Source organism: Hordeum vulgare, chromosome 6H, assembly GCF_904849725.1.
Source record: "Hordeum vulgare subsp. vulgare chromosome 6H, MorexV3_pseudomolecules_assembly, whole genome shotgun sequence".
Lineage (NCBI taxonomy): Eukaryota > Viridiplantae > Streptophyta > Magnoliopsida > Poales > Poaceae > Hordeum > Hordeum vulgare.
The window spans coordinates 318,436,679-318,464,584 of NC_058523.1; the positions used below are offsets into that span (position 1 = coordinate 318,436,679).

The 27,906-nt window shown below is 43.5% G+C and overlaps 2 protein-coding genes and 2 long non-coding RNA genes across 7 annotated transcripts; 2 read left to right on the top strand and 2 right to left on the bottom strand.

Moving 5' to 3' along the window:
- Nucleotides 1-680: 680 nt before the first annotated feature.
- On the bottom strand, nucleotides 681-8,056 carry LOC123405532 (fimbrin-5-like). 2 transcript variants are annotated; one of them, XM_045099185.1, is made up of 15 exons: nucleotides 7,470-8,056; nucleotides 7,146-7,297; nucleotides 6,867-7,040; nucleotides 6,515-6,762; nucleotides 6,227-6,398; nucleotides 4,848-4,886; nucleotides 4,657-4,731; nucleotides 4,458-4,574; nucleotides 3,995-4,206; nucleotides 2,353-2,505; nucleotides 2,082-2,281; nucleotides 1,824-1,984; nucleotides 1,642-1,738; nucleotides 1,471-1,562; nucleotides 681-1,361 (listed from the first exon to the last, which is right to left on the bottom strand). In XM_045099185.1, the coding sequence occupies exons 2-15, from the start codon at nucleotides 7,227-7,229 to the stop codon at nucleotides 1,113-1,115; spliced, it is 2,073 nt and encodes a 690-aa protein (XP_044955120.1). In that variant the 5' UTR covers nucleotides 7,230-7,297; nucleotides 7,470-8,056; the 3' UTR covers nucleotides 681-1,112. The 2 variants fall into 2 exon arrangements, with proteins under 2 accessions (XP_044955120.1, XP_044955121.1); XM_045099186.1 differs by having other exon boundaries at nucleotides 7,146-8,056.
- Nucleotides 2,414-6,123, top strand: LOC123405535. The gene is made up of 4 exons (XR_006611974.1): nucleotides 2,414-2,513; nucleotides 3,923-4,026; nucleotides 4,128-4,185; nucleotides 5,797-6,123. It is a non-coding gene; the product is annotated as an uncharacterized LOC123405535 (long non-coding RNA).
- An 8,063-nt stretch (nucleotides 8,057-16,119) lies between the features above and the next one.
- On the bottom strand, nucleotides 16,120-26,289 carry LOC123405533 (fimbrin-5-like). 2 transcript variants are annotated; one of them, XM_045099188.1, is made up of 12 exons: nucleotides 25,801-26,289; nucleotides 25,524-25,679; nucleotides 25,268-25,441; nucleotides 24,920-25,167; nucleotides 24,633-24,804; nucleotides 17,857-17,895; nucleotides 17,669-17,743; nucleotides 17,470-17,586; nucleotides 17,010-17,221; nucleotides 16,653-16,718; nucleotides 16,519-16,581; nucleotides 16,120-16,369 (listed from the first exon to the last, which is right to left on the bottom strand). In XM_045099188.1, the coding sequence occupies exons 2-12, from the start codon at nucleotides 25,608-25,610 to the stop codon at nucleotides 16,222-16,224; spliced, it is 1,401 nt and encodes a 466-aa protein (XP_044955123.1). In that variant the 5' UTR covers nucleotides 25,611-25,679; nucleotides 25,801-26,289; the 3' UTR covers nucleotides 16,120-16,221. The 2 variants fall into 2 exon arrangements, with proteins under 2 accessions (XP_044955123.1, XP_044955122.1); XM_045099187.1 differs by having other exon boundaries at nucleotides 25,797-26,210.
- Nucleotides 17,902-22,249, top strand: LOC123405534. 2 transcript variants are annotated; one of them, XR_006611973.1, is made up of 3 exons: nucleotides 17,902-20,823; nucleotides 20,948-21,000; nucleotides 21,785-22,249. It is a non-coding gene; the product is annotated as an uncharacterized LOC123405534 (long non-coding RNA). The 2 variants fall into 2 exon arrangements; XR_006611972.1 differs by having other exon boundaries at nucleotides 20,948-22,249.
- Nucleotides 26,290-27,906: the final 1,617 nt, after the last annotated feature.

Sequence of the window (27,906 nt, forward strand, 5' to 3'; positions counted from 1 at the left end):
GGATAGGGTCGCGCGCTGGAGTTGGCCTTAGGACTTTTATCCAACTCTGACCTCTACTCTTTTTGTTTGTTGTGGATCACCATCCTTTTTCATACGGTGTTATACGATATATTACTTGGAGCATGACTTAGGGCTTGCAGGAATTGGTCCAGTTTCAGGACTCAACCTTGAACCTACCAGAGGTATTTCGACTTCAGTTGAGACCCAACTCTAATCATAGATTATATGCAGATTGAATTGGCTTTTAGATCTAGCCGTTTGGGGTCGCCAGCTGAGTTGAATTCATGATTGTGCCTCTCAGTATTCTTATCTTTCTATGATATGTCCTCATGAATGAAGTAGATTGATTAGCTATCACTTTCATCTATCATGGATGTACAACTGCCATGTCTTCCATTATCTAGATTTAAAATTTGATGATGAATGAACAAAGCTTCTTCACCTGGAAAGATCAAATATGAACATTAATTTGATTGCATTTGTTTTACTGTTTACCAACTACTTTTTGTTTGATGCCCATCATTGCACTATTTTGATGAATGCAATACTTATCTCTGTGGATATTAGTCGAGTTCACCTCATAAAAAAAATACTTGCAATTTCTTATTAAATCTTCCTTGAAATAAGTAAATTGCAAACTTTGATGATTCAATATACCAAAGTAAAATAAATTACAACAATTTATATGCACATGTTCCCACCGCAACGCGCCGGGAATAGTCTAGTACGCTTAGTAATTCCTTGCAAATGTTCACTCCTCTAGATCTTAATACATTGACGCGCAGAGCTCCTGCGGGTTCTGAAAAAAAAACTGTGGTGTGCTGGCTAGGGATCATGTCACGTGCAGTGACAACGAACCAAGCAAGTAGGAACGCACTGCAGAGAAGAACGACGGGAAACGCATATAAACTGGAGCATCTTACTGTTACACAAGCTTTAACCGGCGCAGGATCTTTCTTTATCTAGTAGAGTAGTAATAATAAGTATAAGAGGAGAAGCTCATCGCTGCTCATCTGCACGCAAAGAGTAGATCAAAACTAACTTCCTGCTCTGCCGTTTGCTATCCCTCCCGTACTGAAACCATCCTCTGCCTGATGTGGTCGGATTTTGTTTTAGGCACCATCTTCAGGGCTTCCTTCTTGCTCTTCTTCTTTGGCTTCTTCTTTTGCTTCTTCTTCCACCACCTCCTCCTCCTCCTCTCCCTCCTCCTCCTCCTCCTCCTCCCCCCCCTCCTCCTCCTCTGCGAGAGCTTCTTGTGACGCTGCAGATTCTGCTGGCCCAGGGCCTTCGTAAGGTCCATGCTTCTGCAGACTCCAGTACATGATGCTTGCAGTAAGAGTGAGGATCATCTTGGGATTTACCTGATACAACGAAATGAGAAAAGCCAATGTTATTGCTTGTTCCTTGACTGGCCCAATGTTACGATTCATCTCTCCAGTTAGCATGGTAAACATTTTTTTCATAGGCTACCTCCATTATGTCCTCTGGCAACCAGAATACGGTGCACCCGAGTTTCCTAGCAACAGTTATGATGTATGTTGCATTCATCTTCTTCTCCTCATCTGCAACCACAAAAACAAATGACAACGGAAACACGAAAAAATCTGAAACTGACTTAAGAATCAGAGCGAAGGTACACACCATCCTCCCCCTTCTTCACCATATTCCAGTCAACAACTCTACTTTGCACAGCGCTCAGAAGATCCAGGAAGAACATCCCGTTTGATAAGCTCTTATCCTAGAGAATTAATCAGCACAGTTGCTTAAGTCCATGGCCATTACAACACAAGTTAAACTTTAATAAAATGGGAATGTCGATCAACCTTGAAGCTTTCAATGTGAGATGTTGTTTTTCCTGATTCCTTGACCTTATTATTCGCCCAGATCAGAATGTCAGCATCTGTAATCTCTTTGTCTTTAGAGTGGGATCTCAAGTTCTTTAGCAGTTGTAGGATGCTGGTCCTCATGAGTTGCCACAGGAAAGCTGACAGGGTATTATTTGAAATCAAATATTGCATGGAATTCAAAATTAGAAACAGAAATAAGATCAAGCTAAAGCATAAGCGGGGATTTTTTTTTACCAAGGATTAGCTTCTTGTTTCCTTGAACAATGTCATTTCCTGCTACATTCACAAGAGAAAAATTTAACTCCTTCCCAATTTTGATAACCTGATTGCAGTTCTCAACCTTCCTAAACGGCATGATAATTGGAGGTTTCGATGCTTGCTTCCAGATAACTGATCCTGGAGATATTTTGTCAAGCACCTCCAGCAGAACCCATCTGGAAATTAACTTCTGTAAGATGCCAACAGTATATTTCAAGGCAAAGCTGGTGGTGGAAATGGGACTAACCCAGTCCTAACATCCTCAAATAAATTATTCACGTAAGTTGCAATTCCAAGACTGTTGATCCACAAGCGAAATGCTCTCTCTTCCCTCGAGGCTTCAACATCATCAGGAGTATCTTGGACGACAGGAGCCACCTTGTTCGATGATAGACCATTTCTGCACAGGTTTTAAATCATTTCATAATACAATATGCATTAACCTGGAAAAAATGTTTGAAACATCGACATCTCCACAGTTATATAGCTGTTTTGATTTATTTGTCTTTTAAGACAATTAACAGGTGGAGTTTGGCACAAGGACGGTGTCAAAGGAATGCAGCGCTGTTGCTGTAGCTTTTGGTTATTAGTGGCTGCGCTTGTGGTCGTGGGCTACACCCTTCTGGAGGGCAAGGGGAATGGGCTGGGTGGTGGACGCGATGCCGGAGCTGCGCATGGGGTGACTGAATCTCGATCCGTGTGGTCTGCTCGATCTGGCCATCCCATCGGAACTGGCGCCCGACGAGGCCGTCGTCGCCATGTGGTGATATGAGGCAGTCGGGCTCTCGAGGTGCTGCTTCAGTGGGGCTCCGGTGTGATGGTGCCGTCGCCATGGCCTTGGAGTTCATCTGCAATGGCAGATTTTGCGGCTTCAATGGTCTGCGGGGGACCTTTACCGGCTGGCTGTGCTGCTCTTCGGTCGGCCTCCGTGGTGGCCGGGAATGCCCTGCTAGCTGGCGGTTGGTGTCCGGGCTTCCGACCGGTGGAGGGGCTCGGGCGGCGGTTCATGGTCCTAGGGTTCCTCTTACGTCAAGACGAAGATGTGCCTGACGTCTGTCCTTCTGATCTGTTCGGAGTGTCGGGTTCCGGAAGGCTCCGCTTGCGAACTCCCATGGGCGTGTTATGCCTGGAGACTGCTGGATCGGGTGGGATTTGGTCGTGCCCATTGGTCCTCTATTAAAGAGAGAGCGGCGTGAAGCTCTGCTATCTGTTGCCATAAGGAGCTATGTTTTGCTCCATGGTGAAGTCAGAGGCAGAGAATGTCATGGAAGCCGAGGTTGGAGGATTGGTAATGGTGAGAGTCTATGATGCTGAGGAACTTGCTTGGAGTTTCGGGATTCGTAGCAGTGGTATGTAAGTGGGGGCGACATCACATGTGAATGTTTAAGATCTTACCTTTCAGGATGAAAATCCAAGGTCTGGTCTTAATTGGTTGTGCCTGGCAATGGCCTTGTTGAAGGCATTGTTTTTTGAGAGCGAGGACTATCTTCATGATGAAAAACAAGATCTACGATCGGGTGATGACGGCGCTTGTGCTCTGTTTCCTTCTTTGAGGCGTCGCTTTTTTAGAACTTAAACCTTAGGGGTTGTTTTGGTGGTGGTTGTACTGCTGCTGCAAGGACTGGAACTCTGTAGCAGGGCTTTTCCTTTTTAGCTACTTCTTTTTGTTTTGGCATCGTGCATCCGTAATGCTATTAGGGTATTGCGTTGTTGTAGAGTCTGGGTGTAATTGGTATCTTCGCGATATTAATATATTCCCTTTATCGAAAAGTTAACAGGTGGAACAAATCCTCACAAACTGATGATATTTCTTTTAGTTTCTTGCATTGCATACAACCCTAAGCGGCAAAACAGATTTATCAGAAGAGAGGACAAGGAGAGATCATTACCTTTGCTGGAATATTTGTGCGACAAATGCCAAGTTAAGATTTGCTGAACCCTCATTAATATCTTTAGAGGTTACATATCTTGTACAATCAAGCTTTTCGGCGGTTTCAAGTACTTTCTTTGCCCTTTCTTTAGGATCTGTAGTTTCTATCATGGTTGTTGAGCTATGCTCCGGAGCAAGGGCGCTGAGAAGGTAAGCATACGCTTCACCATCCTGCAAATACATCATACGATATAGCACAATGAAATATTTTGCATTAGCGTTTCTGAAAATGTCGTCGGAATCGTACAATGATTTAACAGATCTATATGAACATGCCATAAAAGTCACAATGTTTATTCCAAATAAAAAAAAGTCACAGTATTTAGCGTCGATATAAAAAAAACACCTAGAGGTTGTACATTTTTCAGGTCAGTTTTGTCTTATGATTAGTGTAATATCCATAATACAATTGATATACATACCTTAACATCAGTAGAGAAATTTGTTACAGTTTTTTTGTACCCTGCTTTCTTGATATGAAAGTTCATCCATTTGAGCAACATCTTGTCTGGTGCTAAGGTGACAAGCTCCTCTGCTTCCTGTATAACATCATGTAACATAATTATCCAGACTTTGCTAATGCATAAGCATGTACATACAAGTTCTCTTGATGATTCAAACCTTGCTGTTATCACCAGCCACCAACTCCAACAGCTGAGGTGTTTTCTTCAGATTCAAATCAGCTAAGAGTTGTATCTGAGAGAAGTCCAAAGAAACAAATTGAAGATAGAATTCATCAATTTTCTACGTAACACTATTGCTTTAAAATTATTTAGTAACTAACTCAGTAATGCTGGTTGTGGAAAACATACCTTTATGATTTGGGATAGCAAACCAAGAACTAGATGAGGCTGGAAAAAGAAAAATACTTCAGCAGTACAAAGTAAATAATTTAACAATAATAAATATATTGCTAGAATCTTTACTCTTGCATAAAATGTGAGTTGGCGATGGCACGCCATATCCCATCAGATTTTTTTTTCTACCATCCTAAAATTCTAGCAATCTAACTTACTGAGCACCCGCTCTTCCCCACCTTTCTGGAAACTTTCTGACAACAGAAAACCTAATTAAAACATAATGAAGCTTCTAAGAATTTAACAAAATAGGCACCCTTTTTCCCCCCTTCCCAAAAAACTGTAACAGTTAAGAAAACTAATTGAGACACAAACAAAACAAAGCTTGTTTGTATATACACAATTTAACCACCTCCGTGAAAAATCTTTAAATAAAAATGGAGCTGAGAACGTGTGCTTGCAGATACATTGTATATGAATCATTCTATGAACTGGACCAGGCCAATGACAATGCCGTAACACGACAGGCTATGTTTTTATCTGTTGCAAAGCACAATTATTTTTCTAGTAGAGATAATATTTTTTTCTTTCGAGAAAACGCAAAAAGCCTTTGCGTTTCATTGCATTGAAAAGAGAGGGGAGAACATCCTCCTAAGAGGTCAGTACATCAGTGTTACAAGCGGATCAATGGACGTCCCAGGAGGAAGGCAGGGTGACTCGAAGCCCTTTGGCTCCTGCCTTAGCCCAATTCCTGTACTCGTCCTTGATCGCAGCGTCTAGCTCGTCCATGAGATAATATTTTTCTGTCCAAGAATTTGTCAATACCAAAATAGTCCCTGAAGATTCACTTGATAAAATTTACAACTGCCTACATTGTGTACTTCAAGATATGCACAACCAAGTCCATAAATGTCGTTATTTATTAACCCTTCCGTGAAAGCCAACTCAACTTCTATTCTGTTAGGTGACTGGAGGTTACCAAAATCTCCTACCCAACATCCTGTGTCACTCCCGATGAAAACCCTTCTCCATCTTGGAGTCGACAATGGTGACGTGTATCATCGTTTCCCCTCCTGACAGAGCTGTCGTGGAACTTAGGTGTCCTAGGGTGTGTCATGGCATTGTATTCAGGCCTACCTGTATTATCTTTCGGTAACGTAGTCGCGTGCGTTTAGGTTGTATGGTTATCCTGGGATATGCTATGTAAGAGGGCTCTCTCACTACCTTGTATTGTTGGCCGTGTACTTTGGTTTGTGCTTTATCTATAAAGTGGATCTAGTTCAAACTTAAATAGGAACAGAAGAAAAATCATAGGTCGAGCTCAGTCATAACAAAAAAGAAATTGAGAAATAGCGTATAAACTGTGTTGATGCAATAAAAACGTAGAAACATACTCTAGCTTCAATCAGGTCCTGTGTCCCAATGTTAACTACAGTACAACCAATGGCCTTGGCAGAGTTGAGACAAAGAGTGTGGTTCTCATTTCTCTCCCATGGATTCGGATTCTTCTTTGTATTGATTGCTCTCTCGTCTATTGTGCCGGGAACAGAAACATTGATCAACTTGCTGATTCAGTATAAGGTAAGGGAATAACTGTCTTAGATAATTTGTTAACAGAAACTAACATTAAGAGATGCAGTGGTACTAAAAGAATACAATGAGCATTTAAAAGAACATCTCACCAAAGTAGCACACCATCACCAATAAGATTAAATAAATCATTTGATGTTGGATCCAATGGCAAGAAATTCTTCAGGAAAGGGTCCTCCCCGAGAAAATTATTGATATGATTGACATAAGAAGTTTTTTCAGACTCATTAATAACGTGCAAGAGAGTAGTAGTGGACGCCTTCAAAAATGACACTGATCCCTTCAATTTCTTTTTGCCTCCTGATTTGCTGGTTCCCTTTGCTTGAAGATTTAAGTACTCCTAACATATTGCAAGATTGCACAACTCATTAAACAAAACAAAAACTCATACATCAGTGAAAATATTTAAATCAACAAATTGTATGCCAGGATGATCCAATGTACCCTAAGGAATGGCTCAAATTCGATTGACTGGTCCATATCGGGGTAAGACTCGCTCAAAAAATTGGTGATCTCCTCCTCAGTTAGAACCTCCTGAATGCCCCTAAGCTTCTCCATCACCGACGGCAAATCTCTTACACTTACATGCTCGGCATCCGATCTCTTTGCAGAAGTGAACTATATCGTGGAACATAAGAGGTAGCATTGTAATTACACAATTATGGAAAGGAAACAACACATGTTTTTTCAAATGCATCAAGAGTGGCCTCCAGGAGTGCTTACTTTTGTTCGAAGCGTTCGGAGCTGCACTTGGGTGAACTGGCTCTGGAGCCATGGATCGGAGACAAGAACACCAACGCTAGACATTGTCTTCCGAATTCAGTTTCACTCTCGTGCTAAATTAATTCTTGCACTAATTCGGCAGTATTTGAGACCTACAATAAAAACAATCCAACCACGACCTTGAATCCCTAGGACTAATTAGCACAAACCTCTCTGATCAAATTCAGCACTATGTTTGTAGTATATGTATCAAGAAGAATAGGACCAAAACTGGTGGGATCATTACACTTGCAGGAAAATATCCCCCAATGAATCGTTACCAACCTTTGCGATGAAAAATTCTTTTTGAAAGGCTTTGATCTTCGTTCTTTCTGTCTTCCTTCCTTCAGCAAAACTATTCACTACGCATACATTGCTCCCAGCTCCGCAGCGAACCCCAAGAACTATGGGGAAGCGAACGTGTGGTTGGATTGCAAAGAGCCATAGGATAGGAAGAAAAGGGAGAAGCTAAAATGGTGGCTCCTTTTTCAGCCTCCCACTGATGCCTAGAATAGAAAAGCAGATAACTAATCTTAGAACGTGAAGCTTCCACGGACTCACTGCAGCTCTCCTCCTCTTCTCCCACGGAGACCACGGAGTAGTTCCATGTCTCTCTCTCTTTCTCCAGCATGCTCGTCTTTCATGGGCTTGGATGGCCCTGTTCCGCCACTCGGCTTTTGCTTGTCGCGGGAGCTATGTCTCGCCAAAACGTAATAGGGGAGCTCCTACTTGCCGCTCATTGCGGCAGGGAGCCCGTGCGACGCACAGGGGGCGCCCCGACTGGGCCGGCTCAGTTTAGTTTTTTTTTTTCTGTTACTTTTTTCCTTCTTTGTTTATTTTCTTTTTTGGTTCCTTTTTTCTTTCCTTTTTCCTTTTCGTTTTTGATTTTAAAAAACGTTTTTCGAATTTGAAGAACAATTTTTAAAAACGTGAACAAATTTGGAAGCGCGAACAATTTTTTAAAGCATGGACATTTTCAAAATCTTGAAAACAACATTTTGAAAAGGAGAACAATTTAAAAATATCATGAACAAATTAGAAAGCGCAAACACATTTTTAAAACACGATTTTTGTTTGTATTTTGAGAACAAATTTTGAAACAACAACAATTTTTAAAGAAGCGAACAAATTTGGAAGCGCGAACATTTTTTGTATCTTGATAAAAAAAATTTGAAAAGGAAAACAATTTTGAAAAACCCCGAAAAAGTTTGAAAGCGCGAACAAATTTTTAAAGCACGAACATATTTTGAATTTTGAGAACAAATTTTGAAACCGGGAATTTTTGTAAAAAACGCGAACAAATTTGGAAGCGCGAACATTTTTTTTAATCTTGAGAACAAAATTTTGAAAAGGAGAACAATTTTGGAAAACCCCGAACAAATTTGATAGGGCGAAGAAATTTTTAAAGCACGGACATTTTTTGAATTTTGGGAACAAATTTTGAAACCGAAAACAATTTGAAATAAGGGAACAAATTTGGAAGCACGGACATTTTTTGAATCTTGAGAACGAAATTTTGAAAACCCTGAACAAATTTGAAAGCGTGAACATTTTTTAAAGCACAAACATTTTTTGAATTTGGATATTTTTTTTGAAACTGAGAACAATTTTGAAAAAACGTTAATAAATTTGGAAGCAGCACGAACATTTTTTGAATCTTCGGACCAAAATTTTAAAAGGAGGACATTTTTGTAAAAGAAATCGAACAAATTTGAAAGCACGAAGAAATTTTTAAAGCTAGAACATTTTCTAAATTTGAAGATCAAATTTTAAAGCCGAGAACAATTTTGAAAAATCGTGAACAAATTTGAAAGCGCGAACAATTTATTAAAGCACGAACATTTTTTGAATCTTGAGAACAAATTTTCAAACTGAGAACAAATTTCAAAAACCCCAAACAAATTTGGAAGAACAATTTTTTTAAAGCATGAACATTTTTTGAATTTTGGGAACAAATTGTGAAACCGAGAATTTTTTTGAAAAATCCTGAACAAATTTGGAAGTGCGAACAATTTTTTAAAGCACGAATATTTTTTGAATCTTAAGATTGTTTTTTGAAAATGAGAACAAATTTTGAAACCGAGAACAATTTTTAGAAAATACAGAACATTTTTTAAAAAGTGAGAACATTTTTCAAAATCCAAAAATATTTTTTGAAAATCCAGAACATTTTTTGAAACAGAAACAGAAAATATAGAAAATAAACAGAAAAGCATAAAGAAAATAAAAAAACGGCTCAAGGAACCTTCTAAAAGTTTTCCAGAACCAAAAAAATTCGGCTGAAAACCTCTAAAAAGTTTCAAAACCGGGCAATGCAGCCCTCTACCGGGTCAGCCCGGTCCCTCTCATACTGTGTGCAAAGCCTCGACACCGCTTCACAAGAGCAGCAAATAGAGTTTTCCACGTAATAGGTCTTGCCTATAGCGTGGAGCTACTGGGCCGGCCCCATACTGCAGCTACGTAGGAGTTCTTTTGTGTGGTTTTCTTATTGATTATTTCATTGTTTTGCATCGATTTTCTTTATGTTTTGTTTGGTTTTTCCTTTTTATTTTGTTCTTTGGTTTTGTTAGTTTCTTTCTTCATTTTCCCTTTCCTTTTTCTTTTTTATATTTCTTTTTGAACACATGTCTAATTTTTGCATACACATTATGTATATATTTTATACACATCAATAAATTTTTTATACATGTTTAACATTTTTTAAATACCTGATTATCACTTTTCAAATATATGTCTTTGGTGTCTCATTTTTTTGTACACATCCCTTCAGTTTTTTATGCATCAAAAACATTATGGTTGTATGCATCGCCAGATGCACAGACCGGGGTCATCCTTCATTTCAAAAAAGAAAAAAGTACGTTTAAACCTGGGAAATTACAGGAGGAGATAGAGGACAGTAAGTAAAGAGCTAAACCTCCTAACAACTCTCTGCGGATACACATGCGTGCAACCTATGTATGTTACGTACTGCATATTCAAAGCCTTAGTGGATGACTCAGCACACTGTGTGCCAGGCCACAAAACAAGAACTAGTGACTGCTTTCAGTCCATTGTGGCCAATCAAACACGCATACGACGAAGAGCAAAGACTTCATATGTAGAATCTAGTCACAACAGAGTTGCTCAATTTGCTTCAGACGCCAACCACTGATCCTAAAGAACTTGCGCAACCGCTCACTATCGAGGATATGATCTTCGGCGCGAAGACAATCTATTGGATCATGGTGAAGACTTTGGCTCCCAAGAGAGGTGCATCACCAAATTGAAGGCGCCATGTGAAACTTATTGGTCTCTATCATGGGGTTCATGTGCTTCGATGCGGAGGACTTCTTTTTTAGTACAATTATAATTGTTGCACAACGGCCACTTATGTAGAAGCCATATGCAACATGGCTAATGCAGTTTATCATGAAGAACACTCAGAGGCAATTACACACAATGGTTGTGCATCACAGGTATTTTCTAGATGTTGAAGCTTCAGCTCCAGCTTCTATTCAAGCTCCACAAGCTAATGACTAAGAAAATTAGTTCCATCTGAAGCCGCTCCAAGTACAGTCCCTCTGCCCGACACGGCTGTTCCTGAAGCAAATCCTACTCCTCGTAATTGGCAGTTTTGTTCACCTCTCGATAGTGCCCAAATAGGTTACTATATACTGAAAGCAATGATCCCTCGGTTAGGCGCTCGGATGAGGGACCAAGGCCTCAAATTGAGAGCAAATCACGGTGGAGATGAAGCAGCGACAAGACAAATTCATCAAGTGGCAGAAGAAGCAGACATTCGATGTTCTCACTGAGTTGAATCTATTGAGGATTGTGCTCGACTCAATCGCTTCTATGTTTTTATCGAAAAGGAAGATGACCCCCGACCTATGCATCTGGAAGATGTATGCAATCATTTTATTAATTAATCATAAAGACCTTACAAATTAGTACATCGAAAAGTCTGAAGCCATCATCTTAGCAACATCTATCATTACTTACATCCACTTGATGAAAGGATGCCGATAGTCCGAGCCTAATATGATACAGGGCAGACCCGTGGGTGTCGATCTTCGACGAATTGGAGGGGAATTCCTCAAGAACACGAAGAATACGGAGATGAACGGGGAGAAATCACAAGGAAAACACTCAAGAACAAGACCAATCACACATCCACTAGACTCACCACACACAAGATCCACAGAGGTACATGAACAACAAAGGGAAAGTAAGGTACATGGTAGCGTTCATCCCAAATCCCATGGAGAGATGGGGCCTTGAATCCACCAGGGGATCTTCCCTCGTAAGGGGCCTTGGCATCCACTATGTGGTCTTCTCACATGGAGGCATCTCCATGGGAGGAGGTAGTAGATTGAGCTAAGTTCAACAAGTAATTGTCAATACATAGCTAACCCTAGAAAGAAGGTGGGAGTGGAGTATATATAGTGCTAGCCACAAAGGTTTATCTCCAAACGATCCAAAGCTTGCACGTATCCGATCATCTTGATCATGTGTGGGCTCAGTGGATCACCTTCCTCCAGCTTACAATCCATCAAAGATCGCTAGACGTTGAACCTTTTGGTCCTAGTGTGCACCTGAAACATGCTCTTGAGACTCTCGATCATACCGAAGAGCCGCAATGTCTTCGAAATGTTGTTGCAAATCGGGCTCCATACAAGCCAGCACGAGGCAGCTGATCTCGTTTGATTCATCAACGAGTTTATGGTAGGCATTCTTGGTGGTGGCATTAGCATTATTGGTAGGTACCTTTGGAAGTGGATCCTCTAGAACATGTTCCTTTTTATCGTGCTTGAGAACAGTTCTCAGATTTCTATACCAGGTGGTAAAGTTTGTTCCATTCAGTTTATCCTTTTTCAGAATTGATTTCAATGCAAAGTTTTGAGCAGGTGGTGCCATTGATCTACAACAGAAAATATGCAATCACTAAGCAATGTGTTTATGTAGAATAATTCATGCCTTAAATAGAACTACTCCCACTGAAGTCGGCATCCCTCCGTAAACTCTGAGTGATTCAGGATCCGGCTAGCGCGAGCGACTAGTGAGCTTTAGCATCACTGCTAGCCAATTTGCCTATTCGGTAAGCAACACCTTGCTAATCGTATCTCTATACGACTCTTGTCGGTTGGGTAGGTATCTTATGCCCCGGCTCCCAACCTTCTTTGCCACAAGGCCCAAAACCGTTTTGATAGCCTTGTCAAGTTAACCTGATGCAGTGCATGTTCGTGTCCGACATGAACCCTTCAGTTCAAGGACACCTAGTAGCACCTCAATTTTGTGAGCCCACCACTAGACGTACTTGACGTGCGAAGGTGCAATATTCGAAATGGCAATGTACTTGATATTAACGAGGGATCTTTCTACACTATAACATGAATAGAAAACAAGCAATATCAATCACATATATAAACATAAATATGTGAAATAGTATGGCTCCTTCATAGACGTCCTTCCAAGTCGGCTCCAACTCCGATGGCCAAGGCGGGACTCCATCCTGTTCGTCACACCGGGACGCCAAAACCTCGAACTTGATATCTGTCCTCCAACTACTACAACTAGTAATGAATTTATAGAGAATCACAAGTCGACACGCAGGCCGTTATACAATAAAATGGCAGCACTTTGGCTCCTGTCGGCTGGCAATCATGACACACAGGTAATGTTAAGTTACACACATGCATCACATACATATGAGCCATACTATTCACATCAAACCTGCAAAACAAACATATGCATAGAATCACATTCTATCTGTTTGTGTGACCGTGTACGAAATAGACGGCGCTACGCACAAGGCGGTCCCGATGGCGGAAATCAGAGATCGTATCTGTACTCCGATCACGCCGAATTTTCTGATCTGACCGATCTTATCGATCATCGCGAACCTGATTCGGATTTACGTTTCACTGTTAACCCCGATGGCGGAAACTGATCGGTAGGGGTAGGTTGTGTCACGACCTCATCGATTCCGTTTGACAGAAAACATTGCCTCAACGATCCCGTTGTGTAGTTGATCTCATCAACCGTGCACATAGCCGATCTCAAGAACGACGACAGATCTCATCAGCCGCCTCCACATATCAAATATGCATCCGATCTGAAACCAAAACCACTAGCAGAGGCTCCGATACCACTGTTGGATTCTGCCGTAGGTGCATCGCATGCGGATTAAAATTTTCCTAAGCGTAGAACATCCAAGAACATGCTACGGAGATGGATCACAGATCGTTACCACTAGACGCACAGTGTCGTGCACCGGAAGTAGAGTTGGGGCAGCACGTCCGCGTGGTACGTCTCCTCCTCGTCTGATCTCACTCGAACAGCCGGTCGCCGGATCCCACGTACAGGTTTGCCGAGCGACGCAGGTGCACGTGCAGGAGGAACACCGTGCGGGGGACTGCTAGGTCTGGATCACACAGTTGGCGACGGCGATGGAGGTGGCTAGGTGCAACACATGCACAAACCTAATGACGGTGCCGAAGCGATCAACTCGATAAGAGTCCCGCACCTCCACTATATATAGGCGTCCGACGCGGGCTCAACTCTTGGGCTTCGCACGGACCCTAAAGCCCATGTGTTCCTTCCCTTAAGCGTGCAACCCCTTAGGTTTTCGTTCACTTGATCGCGGTGTTGTTCCCCGGTTGGGCTTGGTTGACGCATGTGGGTCGAAAATATTGGTGTTAGCAGACTCGGAATTGTGTAACAATTGATATCGGAGCTCTGGTGCTCGGAATAAATCTCGGTGGACTCACGGATGGCCGGTCATGGTGGGTGGGCTGGAAACGCTGGTGTTAGCGGGCCCATTGGTGACCGATCTGTGAGGGAAGATTGTTGGATTTAGTCCCACATCGGTTGTTGATAGAAGACATGGTGTCCCCTCCTTAGAGCATCTCTAGTGGATGGTGTATATTTGAACGTGTATATCTTCATATACACGTCCGTATACACGGCGTGGAAATTATACACGTCCTAGTTTTTCAGTGGAACGTGTAAATTAGGACGTGTATATTCCCCTCATTCTTTCCCCCTCTGCAAGATAAGAGATTCAGTAGTGCACACAGGTTCAGAGAACAAGACAGGGGAGCTTCGCCGCATTGCAGCCGTCTCCCTCGTCGCCGGCAACCTTCCCCGTGGCATCCAAGATGTCCATGGACTCGAGGGTGCCTCCCTCGTTCCATTCCCATCGCTAGGGTGACCGGTGGGCCACCACAGCGACGGCCCCAACCTCGTCTCCGACGAGTACCCGGAGCCGAAGCCCTACAGCAGGAGGAGGAGCCCCCGTGCTCCAGCCAGCCATTTCGGCGCCCGACGCAGCCCCCCGTCCCGGCCTTGCCTGAGGAGGAGCAGCAACTGCGGGGCGGCCGGGAACCCTAGAGGCCTCGCACCTCCGAGATCCGGCCGAACTGGGGGTGAGGACGGCGCGGCCGGGCCGCAGGCGGCGTGGGCGGGACGGGCGGGCGTCCGGGCACAGGGAGCCCCGGCCTTGCTTCTCAGGGAGGAGGAGGCGGCGGTGGACCGGCGGGCGGCGGCCGGAGGAAGGGGGAGGGGAGACCGGAGGCGGCTGCGCGGCCTTGCTCCTCAGGGAGGACCCCCCCTGCTCCAGCGCCACCGCCAGCCCGCACCCCGCAGCGCCGCCGCCCCGCACCCCGCCGCCCCGCCGCCGCCAGCCAGCCCGCACAGCGCCGCCGCCCGCCAGCCCACACAGCGCTGCCGCCAGCCAGCCCGCCCGCCCGCACCCCGCCCCACACAGCGCCGCGAGCTCCACGAGTGTGGCTCGCTCGTGTTTATTTCCACGACGAGTAGCCTCGTGGATGGACGTGTATAACTTCCACGCCCGTATACACATTCCACTGGGAGGCATTTTTCTGTTAGCAACGTGTATATTTACCATCCACCTCCATATACACCATCCACTAGAGATGCTCTAACATGCTAGTCTTTTGGGGGGAGAGGGCACAAATCCTCTCAGAAGTCGATGTTGCTCTTCAGATGGGTCTGGTTGACGCATGTGGATCAAAAACGCTGATGTTAGCGGACCCGAGATTACGTAACAGTGATATGATGTACCTACCACAGTTTAATTACAACGTCAACAAGACACGTGGCTAACGGTTGAATTTCAAATCAGGCTCACTTGTCATGTCTAGTTATTCTACTATCTGGCTTGCTCCTATCTTTTTCTCGGTCATACTAGCCTGTTTCTTCAGAGTAAATTTATTTGTTTAGTTTGTCTTCTATTCAGCTATGCATTTTATGTTTGAGTGTACTATTTTTCTTCAAAGAACTTGCTTTTTCGAACAAATTGAGCCCTAGGATCAGTTGTTGCTCATCGTCGAGCCTTTTTACATTTTTTATCTTTGTGGTGTATATTTAGTTGTTGTGCTTGTTTTAATTATGTTTATTTATAGTTTACTTCTTTGATTTGCATAACCAAAGTAGATGTCACATGGAGTACAACATACAACCTTTCAGTCCGATGTGCATACATGGCATGCTTGGCACCGTGAGATGACTTAACAACAAATGTACGAACGGCTGGATAGGGCAGTATGATGCGTGTCGTATGAAAGAACGTTGGATGTAGTATCAATGTTCTATTGCATGGAAAACTGTTTGAATCGTTTTCTTTTTCAATACCGATAGCTCGTTGACGTTCTTTTAGAGAGGTAACGAGCGATCCCTACATCAGGCATGTTTGGGCAAACGCGCAGTCGTGGAGCGTTCCCACAGAAAACCACTTCCAGTGAACGCTCAGGATTTCCATGCTATAATAGGTATATTTGTCACGCTATTACACAAAGATTTGCCATGCTAGCAAAAATAATTGTTAAGAATTTTCCATGCTGCAGTAGAGTAAATTCCCGTGCGTTTTAGGGATTTTTCATGACGTAGTAAAGAGAATTGTCAGGCTAAAGAAAAAGGAAGACTTGCCCACATGTTAAAAAAATTGCCATGCTGCAACAGGCCGAATTGCCGTGTACAGAAGAGTTGTCATACATTCTTATAAGTAAATTGCCATGCTACATCGTAGGGTGCCACGCTACACATGGAGTTCTTCTCTCTGAATGGTGTATGTGAGCGAATGTTTGCATTGTTCCTTCCATAGAGTACATGGGGAATAACGAAAATTGTCACATGTCACTGCTTTGTGATTCGCACACGAGATCAAACATACCAGAGAGCATTCCCTAGAACAAAAAACACTTCTAGAGAACGTCAGCTCATTAGCTATTCCGGTTTTTCACGCGGAGTTCTGTTTGAACCCCTTGGAAAAGATCGCCGCAGGTAGAGGAAAATCAAATGTGACTGGTTCATCAGATAGCAAAAAATACCATACGTGGTGGAAAGAATCAAGGAAACGCAGCCTTTTGTTTTGTCAAGCACCACCAGCAGAACCGATCTGAAAATGAGCTTATGTAAGATGCCAACAATATATTTCAAGGCTAAGTTGCTGGTGGAAATGGGACTAACCTAGTCCTATCATCATCAGGTGTATCTTGGACGACAGGAGCCACATCGTTCGATGATAGACCATTTCTGCACAAGTTTTAAATCATTTCATAATATGCATTAACGTGGAGAAAATGTTTGAAACATCGACATTTCCACTGTTATAAAACTGTTTTGATTTATTTGTGTTTCATACTCCTTTGTACTAGCTCTAGTACAAAGTTATACTAAGCTTAAGACACTTATTTTGGGACGGAGGGAGTATATAACTGGTGGAACAAATCCTCACAAACTGGTGATATTTCTTTTAGTTTCTTGCATAAACCCTAAGGAGCCAAAACCGATTTATCAGAAGAGAGGACAAGGAGAGATCAATACCTGTGCTGGAATATTTCTGCAACAAATGCCAAGTTCAGATTTGCTGAACCCTCAACAATATCTTTAGATGTTACATATCTTGTACAATCAAGCTTTTCGGCGGTTTCAAGTACTTTCTTTGCCCTTTCTTTAGGATCTGTAGTTTCTATCATAGTTGTTGAGCTATGCTCGGGAGCAAGGGCGCTGAGAAGGTAAGCATACGCTTCACCATCCTGCAAATACATCATACGATAGCATAATGAAATCTTTTGTATTAAGCTATTAACATTGCCGAAAAAGTCGTCAATATCATAGAATGATTTAACAGTGCTACATAAAAGTCAGAGTGTTTATTCCCGCAAAACAAAGTCACAGTATTTACCATCGATATGAAAAAAAATTGCCTAGAGGTTGTGCATTTTTCAGGCCTGTTTTGTCTTATAATAGGTGTAATATCATTGAATACAATTGATATACATACCTTAACATCAGTAGAGAAATTTGTTACAGTTTTTTTGTACCCTGCTTTCTTGATATGAAAGTTCATCCATTTGAGCAACATCTTATCTGGTGCTAAGGTGACAAGCTCCTCTGCTTCCTGTATAACATTATGTAACATAATTATCCAGACTATGCTAATGAACAAGCATGTACATACAAGTTCTGTTGATGATTCGAACCTTGCTGTTATCATCAGCCACCAACTCTAACAACTGAGGTGTTTTCTTCAGATTCAAATCAGCTAAGAGTTGTATCTGAGAGAAGTCCAACGAAACATATTGGAAAGATAGCATTCATCATGTAATACTATATTGCTTTAAAATTATTTAGTAACTAACTCAGTAATGGTGGTTAGTAGAAAACACACCTTTATGATCTGGGATAGCAAACCAAGAACTAGATGAGGCTGAAAAAGGAAAAATACTTCAGCGGTACAAAGTAAAAGGATTTAACAGTAATAAATACTCCCTCTGTCTTAGTACAAAGTTGAGTCATTTTTGAGTCACTTATTTTGGGACGGAGGGAGTACTATATTGCTAGAATCTTTACTCTTACAAAAATGTGAGATGGCGATGGTACGCCATATCCTATCAGATCTTTTTTTTCCTACCATCCTAAAATTCTAAAAATCTAACTTACTGAGCAACCGCTCTTTCCCACCTTTCTGAAAAAATTGTGACAATAAGAACTAATTGAAACAGAAGAAAGCTTCTAAGAATAATAAAATAAGCATACTCTTTTTTCCACCTTCCTAGAAAAAATGTAACAGTTATTGCTGAACGAATATTTGGCACTATGGGTGAGGACTACGGGAGTGGAGCTGGACCAGAACGAAGGGGACTCGGTTACTTGGTCCTGCGGAATCAATGGAGAGTACTCGGTTAAGTCCGCATACGAAGCCAAATTCTGGGGGAGGCTGGTAGTTCCCACGGCGGAGTTCACTTGGCAATCCAAGGCACCACTACACTACAATGCAGGTTCTTTGCATGGCTTGCCATACAAAATAGATGTTGGACGTCCGACCGCTTAGCGAGACATGGTTTGGATCACCAGGACAGATGCTTCCTTTGTAACCAAGAGGAGGAAACAATAGAGCATATTTTGCTTCACTGCATTTTGCGAAGGAGGTGTGGACTGCTATCCTGTACTCTTTGGGGAAGCAGGAATGGATGCCAATGGCCGGGCAAGGGATATTGGACTGGTGCACAAGGGAGCAACTGGACAACACAAGAAAGAGGTCCGAACACTACTCATACTAGTCATATGGGGGCTATGAAAACATCGCAATGGTATAGTGTTTGCCGGAGCTACACCATCAAATAATCATGTCATCCTCAAGATAAGGATGGAGGAACGAGCCTGGAAGGAAGCGGGTTTGCTCAAAGGAAGCACGGAGGACTTCTTTCGAGCCGTGGAAGTGTGGGCTAGAGTAACAAGTTAGGCATAGATAGGGTGGCCTAGGACTTGATATGCATGTAAATTGTAACACTAACGTGTAGGGGCTCTTTTTACCCCCATCCTCTTCTTTATAATATAGTATGCACACGAAAAAAAGAGAGACACACCCCGCAAAAAAAAACTAACTGAGAGACAAACAAAACAAAGCTTGTTTGTATATAAAAACAATTTAACCGCCACCCTGAAATATCTCTAAATAAAAATGGAGCTGAGACCTTGTGCTTGCAGAGACATTGTATATAAATCATTCTGTGAACTGGACCAGACCGATGACATTAAGGACAGTATAACCGCACCTAATCCCAGCCCTCACAGCGTTTTGCGTTTTTGGCCGTCCATTTATACGATCTGGACGTTTCTGGCCGTTGGATTTGATGTTTAAGTCGATCTGATCCGCAGTCTGTTTAATCTAGCCCATCTGTCCTGTGGGCTGCTACTCCACGGGCCGAAAGGAAGGCCTCCGGTGCATTGGGCTTTCGCGAGCCGCTAGCCCATTTGAAGGAGCCCCAGTGCTGGGCTTGGGAGGCCTACGAGCGAGACCAGGAGAGCGTGAAGTCCATCCACTCGCGAACCCTAATCCCATCCCGGTGGAGGCGCAGGGGAGCGAGACGCGGAGGCCACCGCCGCCATTCTCCCCGGCTCGTCGCCACCGTCGTTATTATCTCTGGTTCGCCGCCACCGTCGTTATTATCTCTGGTTCGCCGCCACCGCCTCCACGGTCGACCAGTAGATGCCGCCTTCCTTCTCATATCTTTCCTCCCGCAAGCGCAGCGAGGAGGGGCTCCATCTCGTCGCGGATATGGGCTCCATGACCGGATCGTCACGCTCGCTGGTGTACAGAACCCAGCAAAGGTGCACATACTCTGGCCTGTTCCCTACGTACCCATTCCCTCCATTACTACTCCCCACACTAATGTGAATGTTCGTCTGCGCTGTCGCGGTGCCTGCCACTGCCTTCCTGCCTCCAGATTGCAGGAGAAATTGGGGACAATTTGTGCCAATGCATCCAAGAATCTCGTTTCAGCAACGATGGTGTATGGATGGGAGGCGCCAGATCTTTTCCGCCTCCACACCTCCTTACTCTCGTGATCCCTGTCTTTCTTCTTTGATCTGGCCTGGCCGTGGTCACCACTGGTGAGTATTTTTGTAGCACTTCATTCTTTCCATTCCAAGTTTTTGTGTTTTATATGTGTTGTGCCATTATTTCTTTGGTCTCCGTTGTAGAGAGAAGAATGAAAAAAATATTATTTATGCACCGAGTTTGCATCCAAATTCCAAAGCCACAAGGTTGATTTCTCTGTTGGGGAGTTGAGGTATCGTCTTCTTTACAGGAGTTCTTTCTTAGAGATAGAAGAAACATAACAACTAGCGTTGTTCAATCTGCTATCAACTCCTGCATATACCAATCTCACATTTGTGCAGGTGGTGCTCATCACTATTCCGGTCGATTTCTCTGTTGGGGAGTTGAGGTATCGTCTTCTTTACAGGAGTTCTTTCTTAGAGATAGAAGAAACATAATAACTGGTGTTGTTCAATCTGCTATCAACTCCTGCATATACCAATCTCACATTTGTGCAGGTGGTGCTCATCACTATTCCGGTCAACTAATTTGGGCAACTCTTCGATCCTGATTCTTACCGAGCTGCTGAGCTTCAATCCGGTCCAGTCAGTCAGATCGGGAGAGGAAAAAGCATAACGATTGATGCGGGGCAAAGGCGAAGCAAGGAGGTCCTGACTAATCGATCCGGCGCAAAGCGATGCAAGGCTCATTTTCTATTGGTTTTGTGGATGGTGGCGAGGGCCTCACTCGACTCTTCTGGAGTTGACATCACGCTCCTATGCGCCTCCGCACCTCTCTACTCGACAAAATATGAAGGTACCTCGTTCCCCCTTAAGGTTTGATTTTGTTGTATGATTTGTGAGTATCCAGTTTTCTTATCTGATCCACTTTCTGATTGTTGTAAGTGCAACCTTAATTTATTGTCTACAAGCTTTAACAGGACCTTGGCATAGATTGATTGGTCTGTTTGGTCGATGAGAGCACCGCAACAAGGTATGCAATATGGAGTTTGCCTAGCAAGCCATGTCGATGTGTCGCAGTAGCCTGTTGATCTTATATTCAGACTCTGAATGTAGTTAAGTTTTACAATTGATGATCTCCTGATTCTGTTGCCATGTGTTTAGTAGATGGATGTATCTTCTGAAACATGTGCTGGAGTCTTAATATGCTTCGGCAATGTCTTCATGAGTGAGAAATTGCTCCAGGCACTCGGTAATACTGAGAACAGATTTAGGATTCATGCTTCAAAACTTCTGTTAGAACAGTTTTAACTGAAATAGACCTGAGTACACTCTTTAGTCCAGTATAGGTAATCTAGGACAATAAAATTGTAGCTTCTTCTAGCTTTCTCACAAATATTTTGTCTCTATTTTACTTTGAAGCCACCCAGTAGTTCTATGCTGCTGCACCAATGGGTTGTGGTTTTTTGGACTGGATTTGGGTGATAGAATTACCGATTCTTCTGAATAGTGTTCTACTTGCTCATTTTTAAACTCATGGAATGAAAACATTTTCTCAACCAAATTAAAAAACTGGTGATGTTTTTTTTTTCCATTACCAATAATTTTCATCTCATATTTTGAACAAAAACAAATATTCTTTAAATTTCACCTTGCATACATTCATACACATAGTTCCTACTGTTCCCTATATTTTATAAACTCATATCCTTCAATTGGCAATATTGATGTCAACCTTAAGAGAGAATAAAGTTTTATTCGTAAGCCACTTTACTGAACTCGGTATGTTCTCTAGAAGAGTTGACAACCCTTTGCAGCTTCTCTTATTGTTTTGTTTGCAGCAACAACATTAGTCCCGCTGTGCATATATCAGCCCTTTCATTTGGGGTGCCCTTTCCATGACCCCTTTCAGGACTTCGTAACAATGATACGGTAATAATTCACCGCCAAATTTGTGTGAGAAATGTGAGACCTAGGTGCGATCAGCTTGTTATCTATACGTTTACTGATGCTTTAAGGTAGCTGAGATGGTTCAATGGATTGTAATATACACTATTCATATTTTCTTTCACCCTTTTACATAATATTTACAGTAATTCTTGCTTGTCTTTGCAGAAAAGGCAGGCACTACAATTTCAATCGTTATGCATGAACAAACCTGAATGTGACATGTTTTCTGAAATGTTGTCTTTTGAAGCTTTAATGTTTTTGTCTTACCAGAATTTGAATTATCATGTCAACCAGTTGACTTGTCAGAGAAAGTAAAGTAATTGGCCCTTGCACTTATTTGTGCTAGAGCCTGTTGTAGGAAACTGAAGGCCTATCACATGCTCTTTATAAAATCAAATCCTAAGAACGCCAGAGCAGCTAAGTCTTGTGTATTACTTAAGATCCATATGTTTGCAATGAATCATCCATATATTTACACCAACTACTATTATCCTATTGAAAAAATGGACGGGCGCAGCAACGCGCGCCTTCAATGATCTAGTGCCTTAACACGAGCGGCAATGTTTTGATCCGTTGCAAAACACAACTATGTTTCGAGTAGTGATAACACTTTTTTTGTCCAAGAATTTATCAATACCAAAATAGTTCAGAGCCAAAAAGTAGAATGCTCCCCAAAGAGTCATTTGATAAAGTTTACAAGTGCTTACATTGTGCACTTCAAGATATGCATAACCTAGTCAAGCAATGCCATTATATATCTACCCATCCATGAAAACCAACTTAACTTCTATCCATGAATTCTAGCCGCCGGGGCAGCCCTTCCTCCCTCCCTTTCTCCACCGCCTTCGCCGGGAGGCGCTGACGGGCAAAGCCTGGTTGGTGCGGTGGCGGTGGGGCCTCTCCTCCTCTTCGTTCGATGAGCGACCGACGTAGGATGGCTCCTTCAGGTGGTTGCACTAGCTGTCCTAGAGTTCTCGATCGTGCCAGCGGTCTACCTTGATCCATTTCTGCTGGCTCTTGGTGGCTGCAACGATCGACGGCGAGGCTGTGACGGTTCAGGTGGCGGTTGGCGTTCGATGGCAGGGTGCAGGTAGTGGTGGCATCCTCCCTTCTCCTAGGTCCGGGCCAATAGCGCGATGGAGGTGGTTTTAACCTAGGGTTTGTGCTCGAGCATGCTAGATCTATGCCCGAGGTGGGTCGGGGCTTCCACTCCGGGTAAATGAGGATGGGCTCGGTTCTGGTGGCGCGGTGGTAGCGTTGTTCGGGGTCCTTCGGGCGACGATGGGGCACTGCGCTGTTGTGGTTTGGCGGCGTTGTGATCCAGGTCGCTGCTGTCTTAAGAGGGCGACGCTGGTCTGGTTCATGGTGGTGGGCGATGTCCGACAGCGTGCAGGTACGGGAGCCTGCCTTGGTCCATTGGTTGTCTTCACATTATGCTCTTCTTGTCTATTGCCTGTTAGTGACGCCGGTCCGAGTTGGGCTCTCCGGGTTTTGCCGTGTCGTCGGATAGATCTACACCGGTGGCCACGGGGATGGTACGTTCGATCTTGCTCGGCGGCGATAGTCAACAGTCACTGGGTTATATTCCCCCCGATCCACCGAGACCGGTTGGGGAGGCAGGTGTGGCGCTTCCTAGCATGGAGGCACCGACCCAGACCCAGTGACTGATGCCATGCTAGGGTTGGAAGGAGATCTCTTTCACTCCTATCATGGTTGGGTGTTCATGACATGGATGGTTGGCAGTGTGTAGGGGCATGGGTGTCGGCCCCATATGGTGGTTCGCATGTTTGGCTCTTTTGCGGGCATCATGGCGACGAAGGTAGCTATGTCTCTTGGTCGTATGGGCTGCGAGCGGTGTAGCGGTGGGTGGCTGGGTGCGTTCTGTATCGCGGGTACTGACGTCACCCATATCTGTATCATGTGTCTTGTGCTCACCACGGCGGTTATGGGTACATCATGGTGGCATGGGTCAGCTGCTGAGTGAAAACTCCATGCTTTGGCGCCTACGACACCGAAGCCTGCAAGTGTTGCGATTCTCTGGAGGACGTCGTTGTGGTTCCTCTCTCCATGCCAGTATTCTGGGCGAAGACCCTTGTCCGTCTCGGACTCGACAACCGTGACGTGTAGCATCGTTTCCCCTCCCGACATTGTATTCATGCTTAAATATGTTATCTTTCGGTAACCTAGTTGCATCTTTTAAGTTGTCCCGCTATCCTGGGATTTATTGTGTATGATAGCTCCTGTTGAAATATATTGCCGGCCTCCCTCCATCAATTCGGACTTTTGGATGAGTTGGCTGGAGCATGAATTCAATATGGTATCAGAGCCAGGAGGTCTTGAGTTCAAGACCCTGCAGTATTAAAAACAAAAAATTCCGTGGCCTACATCAATCCCACGTCAAAGGACTAAAATGACCTAGACGTGAGGGGAAGTGTTGAAATATATTGCCCGCCTCCCTTCATCAGTCCGATGAGTTGACTGAAGCATGAATTCAATAGCTCACACACTACTTTGTATCGTTCGGCCGTGTGATTTAGTTTGTGCTTTGTCTATGAAGCGGAGCGAGAGCTTCGAGATTTCTATACCGTTTTACTAGTTCAAACTTAAATAGAAACATAAGGAAAATCATAGATCAAGCTCAATAGTAACAAAAAAGAAGAACTTGAGAAATAGAGTAATGAACTGTGTTGATGCAATAAAAATATATAAACGTACTCTAGCTTCAATCAGATCCTGCGTCCCAATGTTAACTACAGTACAACCAATGGCCTCGGCAGAGTTGAGACAAAGAGTGTGGTTCTCATTCCTCTCCCATGGATTCGGATCCTTCTTTGTATTGATTGCTCTCTCGTCTATTGTGCCGGGAACAGCAACATTGATTAACTTGCTGATTCAGTATAAGGTAAGGGAATAACTGCCTTAGAAAATTTGTTACAGAAATAAAAAAATTGAGATGTTGGGGTACTAAAGGAATACAATGAGCATTTAGCAGAACATCTCACCAAAGTAGAACACCATCCCCAATAAGATTGAATAAATCGTTTGATGTTGGATCCAGTGGCAAGAAATCCTTCAGGAAAGGGTCCTCCCGAAGAAAATTATTGATATGATTGACATAAGAAGTTTTTTCAGACTCATTAATGACGTGCAAGAGAGTAGTGGTGGACGCCTTTAAAAATGACACTGATCCCTTCAAGTTCTTTTTGCCTCCTGATTTGCTGGTTCCCTTTGCTTGAAGATTTAAGTACTCCTAACATATTGCAAGATTGTACCACTCATCAAAAAAATAAAATCATACATGAGTGAAAATGTGGAATCAACAAAAGGTATGCCAAGATGATCCAATGTACCCTAAGGAACGGCTCAAATTCGATTGACTGGTTCATATCAGGGTAAGACTCGCTCAAAGTGTTGGTGATATCCTCCTCAGTTAGAACCTCCTGAATGCCCCTAAGCGTCTCCATCACTGGCGGCAAATCTTTTATAGTTACATGCTCGGCATCCGGTCTCTTTGCGGAAGTGAACTATACCATGGAACATAAGAGGTAGCATTGTGATTACACTATTTCTTAAAATGCATCAATAATCGTCTCAAGGAGTGCTTACTTTTGCTTGGAGCGTTCGGAGCTGCACTTGGGTGAACTGGCTCTGGAGCCATGGATCCGAGACAAGAACACCAACGAAGCTAGACATTGTCTTCCGAATTCAGTTTCCCTCTCGTGTTAAATTAGTTCATCCACCAATTCACCAGTTATTTGAGACCTAGATTAAAGACAATCCAACAACAACCTTAAATCGCTAGATCAAGAAGAAAAGGATCAAAATTGGTGGGATTATTATACTAATTGTAGGGAAAAAAAAAACCCAACGGAGCATTACCAACCGTTGTGATGCAAAAATCGTTGTTAAGGCTTTGATCTTCGTTCTTCTTGTCTTCCTTCCTCCAACACCTGAAAACTACTCACTCTGCATGCATTGCTCACAGCTCTGAAGCGAACCGCAAGAACTATGGGGAAGCGGACGTGTGGTTGGGTTGCAGAGAGCCATAGGATAGTATGAAAAAGGAAGAAGCTAAAATGGTGGCCCCCTTTTTTGACCTCCCGGAGATGCCTAGAATAGAAAAGTAGATAACCAATCTTAGAACGTGAAGCTTCCACGGACTCACTGCATCCTCCTCCCTCTTCTCCCATGAGATGACGGTTGAGCGCTATCTCTCTAACGGCAGAGATAGAGCAACTTAACGGTATCTTCTCACCATCTATTACTCTCACACACGAATTCGAGTAGCAATTTAGGGATACAATCTCTGGATACACGAATTTGGGAGGAAGAAGGAGGAAGGGAAGATAGAGCCGCCGCAGGGTTCGTGCCGTGATCCACTGGATGCGTCTGCCTTCGGTGAGCGGTGGCTAAGTAGGCCACGGCTCACACCCACTCGGCGCCGTGATTCTTCGGGTTGGGCTTCTTGGCCCTGGTGGGCCGCCTGGTTGGCGAAGCTGTAGGCCTCGACCCGCCATTGGTCGTGACATCCCCTCCTTGAGATGAGGCTTGCCCCCAAGTCTCTGCATGAGGAAAGCCAGCTTGCAGTTCCGCTTTGCTTTCCCACTTGTCGTTGATGGAAGTAGGATCCGATCAGCGCACCAGAACTTGTTCCACCATGCGGCCATTCTTGCATCACCAGCGAGTGTCGAGGATGGACGCTGGTACTGTCGGAACATCAGAGCTGCTAGGTAGTTCAGATTGCAAATTCGTACCCGGGAGTACCGCGTGAGCGAGAGCGAAACATGGAACACCGGATGAACATTGGCCTGCGGTGGGAGCTCCAACTTGTATGCAACCTCGTTGATCTTGGCAATGATAGGGAAGGGGCCATAGAACCGAAATGACATCTTATGGTTAGCCCTCTTCAGGACTGAGGTCTGAACGTATGGTTGGAGCTTCCAGAACACTAGCTCCCCCACCGAAAACGACCGTTCGGAGCATCTCTTGTCGGCTTGGTGTTTCATACGCTGTCTTGCTCGCTGAAGATGTTGCTGCAGCAGGTCTTGCAGCACTGCCCGCTCATCCAGCCATGAGTGCAGTGATGGAACCGAACACGCTGACACAGGCGTGATGCCCCACTGCCGCGACTCATGGCCAAAGTTTGCATTGAAAGGTGTCATGCCAATAGTGGAGTGTGTAGAGGAATTGTACCAGAATTGAGCAAGCGGAATCCAATGACTCTACCGTTTCTGACACGCGTGAGTGAAACAACGGAGGAATGTTTCCAGGCATTGGTTGACACGCTCTGATTGCCCGTTGGTTGAGGGTGATTTGCTGTACTCATGCACAATTTTGTGCCTGCATAGCAGAAAAGCTCTTGCCAAAAGTGAGATGTAAAGACATGATCCCGGTCAGAGGCGGAGGACGAAAAAAAATTAAGGTGTGGTGAAGTCTTAAGGAAAGAATTCTTTTAATGCAAATCGAAAGAGTCAATACACATTACAAATAAAAACCAAATACAATAAAAATGTAAACATGTTTGAATAAAAAATAACTTAAAACATACCGATAATTAAGCTTTCAATGACGTCTAGAAGATCCAGGTAATGTCAATGCCCTACCCTCATTTTGAAAATCTTACTTAATTTTATCAAGTTCAATACTTTTGAAGATCTCTCGCTCAATACTCTCTCTGTCACGGTTTAGAGGGCACGCTTGAAAAATCACTGGGATCAAGGTAGTCACTGATTAGTTGTGAGATGTAGCAGGTGTAGATGCTAATGCGCCTAATCAACTGAGAAAATACTAGTACTAATGCTTGAGCAGCAAATTGGGATGAAACATGTATGAGTAGTACCAAGACTAATTAATAAGAATAATTGCTTTCGCACCTTAAACCTTGTTTATTTTAAAAACGCACGCAAGTTTAACCGTGTCTTCTGAACCGTGACGGAAGAAATATAACAAACCATCAAGTCATTAAGTCATCCAGCGATGTGGTGGGCAT

What these genes read in the sequence shown, in the direction of transcription:
- LOC123405532 (XM_045099185.1), bottom strand. Translation starts at nt 7,229, where the DNA reads ATGTCTAGCGTTGGTGTTCTTGTCTCCGATCCATGGCTCCAGAGCCAG. An exon ending in TGGCTGGTGATAACAGCAAG is followed by an intron (nt 4,575 to 4,656) that starts GTTTGAATCATC and finishes GATGTTATACAG; the next exon opens with GAAGCAGAGGAGCTTGTCAC. An exon ending in ATTTCTCTACTGATGTTAAG is followed by an intron (nt 4,207 to 4,457) that starts GTATGTATATCA and finishes ATGTATTTGCAG; the next exon opens with GATGGTGAAGCGTATGCTTA.
- LOC123405533 (XM_045099188.1), bottom strand. Translation starts at nt 25,610, where the DNA reads ATGTCTAGCTTCGTTGGTGTTCTTGTCTCGGATCCATGGCTCCAGAGC. An exon ending in GGGGATGGTGTTCTACTTTG is followed by an intron (nt 24,805 to 24,919) that starts GTGAGATGTTCT and finishes ATACTGAATCAG; the next exon opens with CAAGTTAATCAATGTTGCTG. An exon ending in CCTGATGATGATAGGACTAG is followed by an intron (nt 16,582 to 16,652) that starts GTTAGTCCCATT and finishes GCTCATTTTCAG; the next exon opens with ATCGGTTCTGCTGGTGGTGC.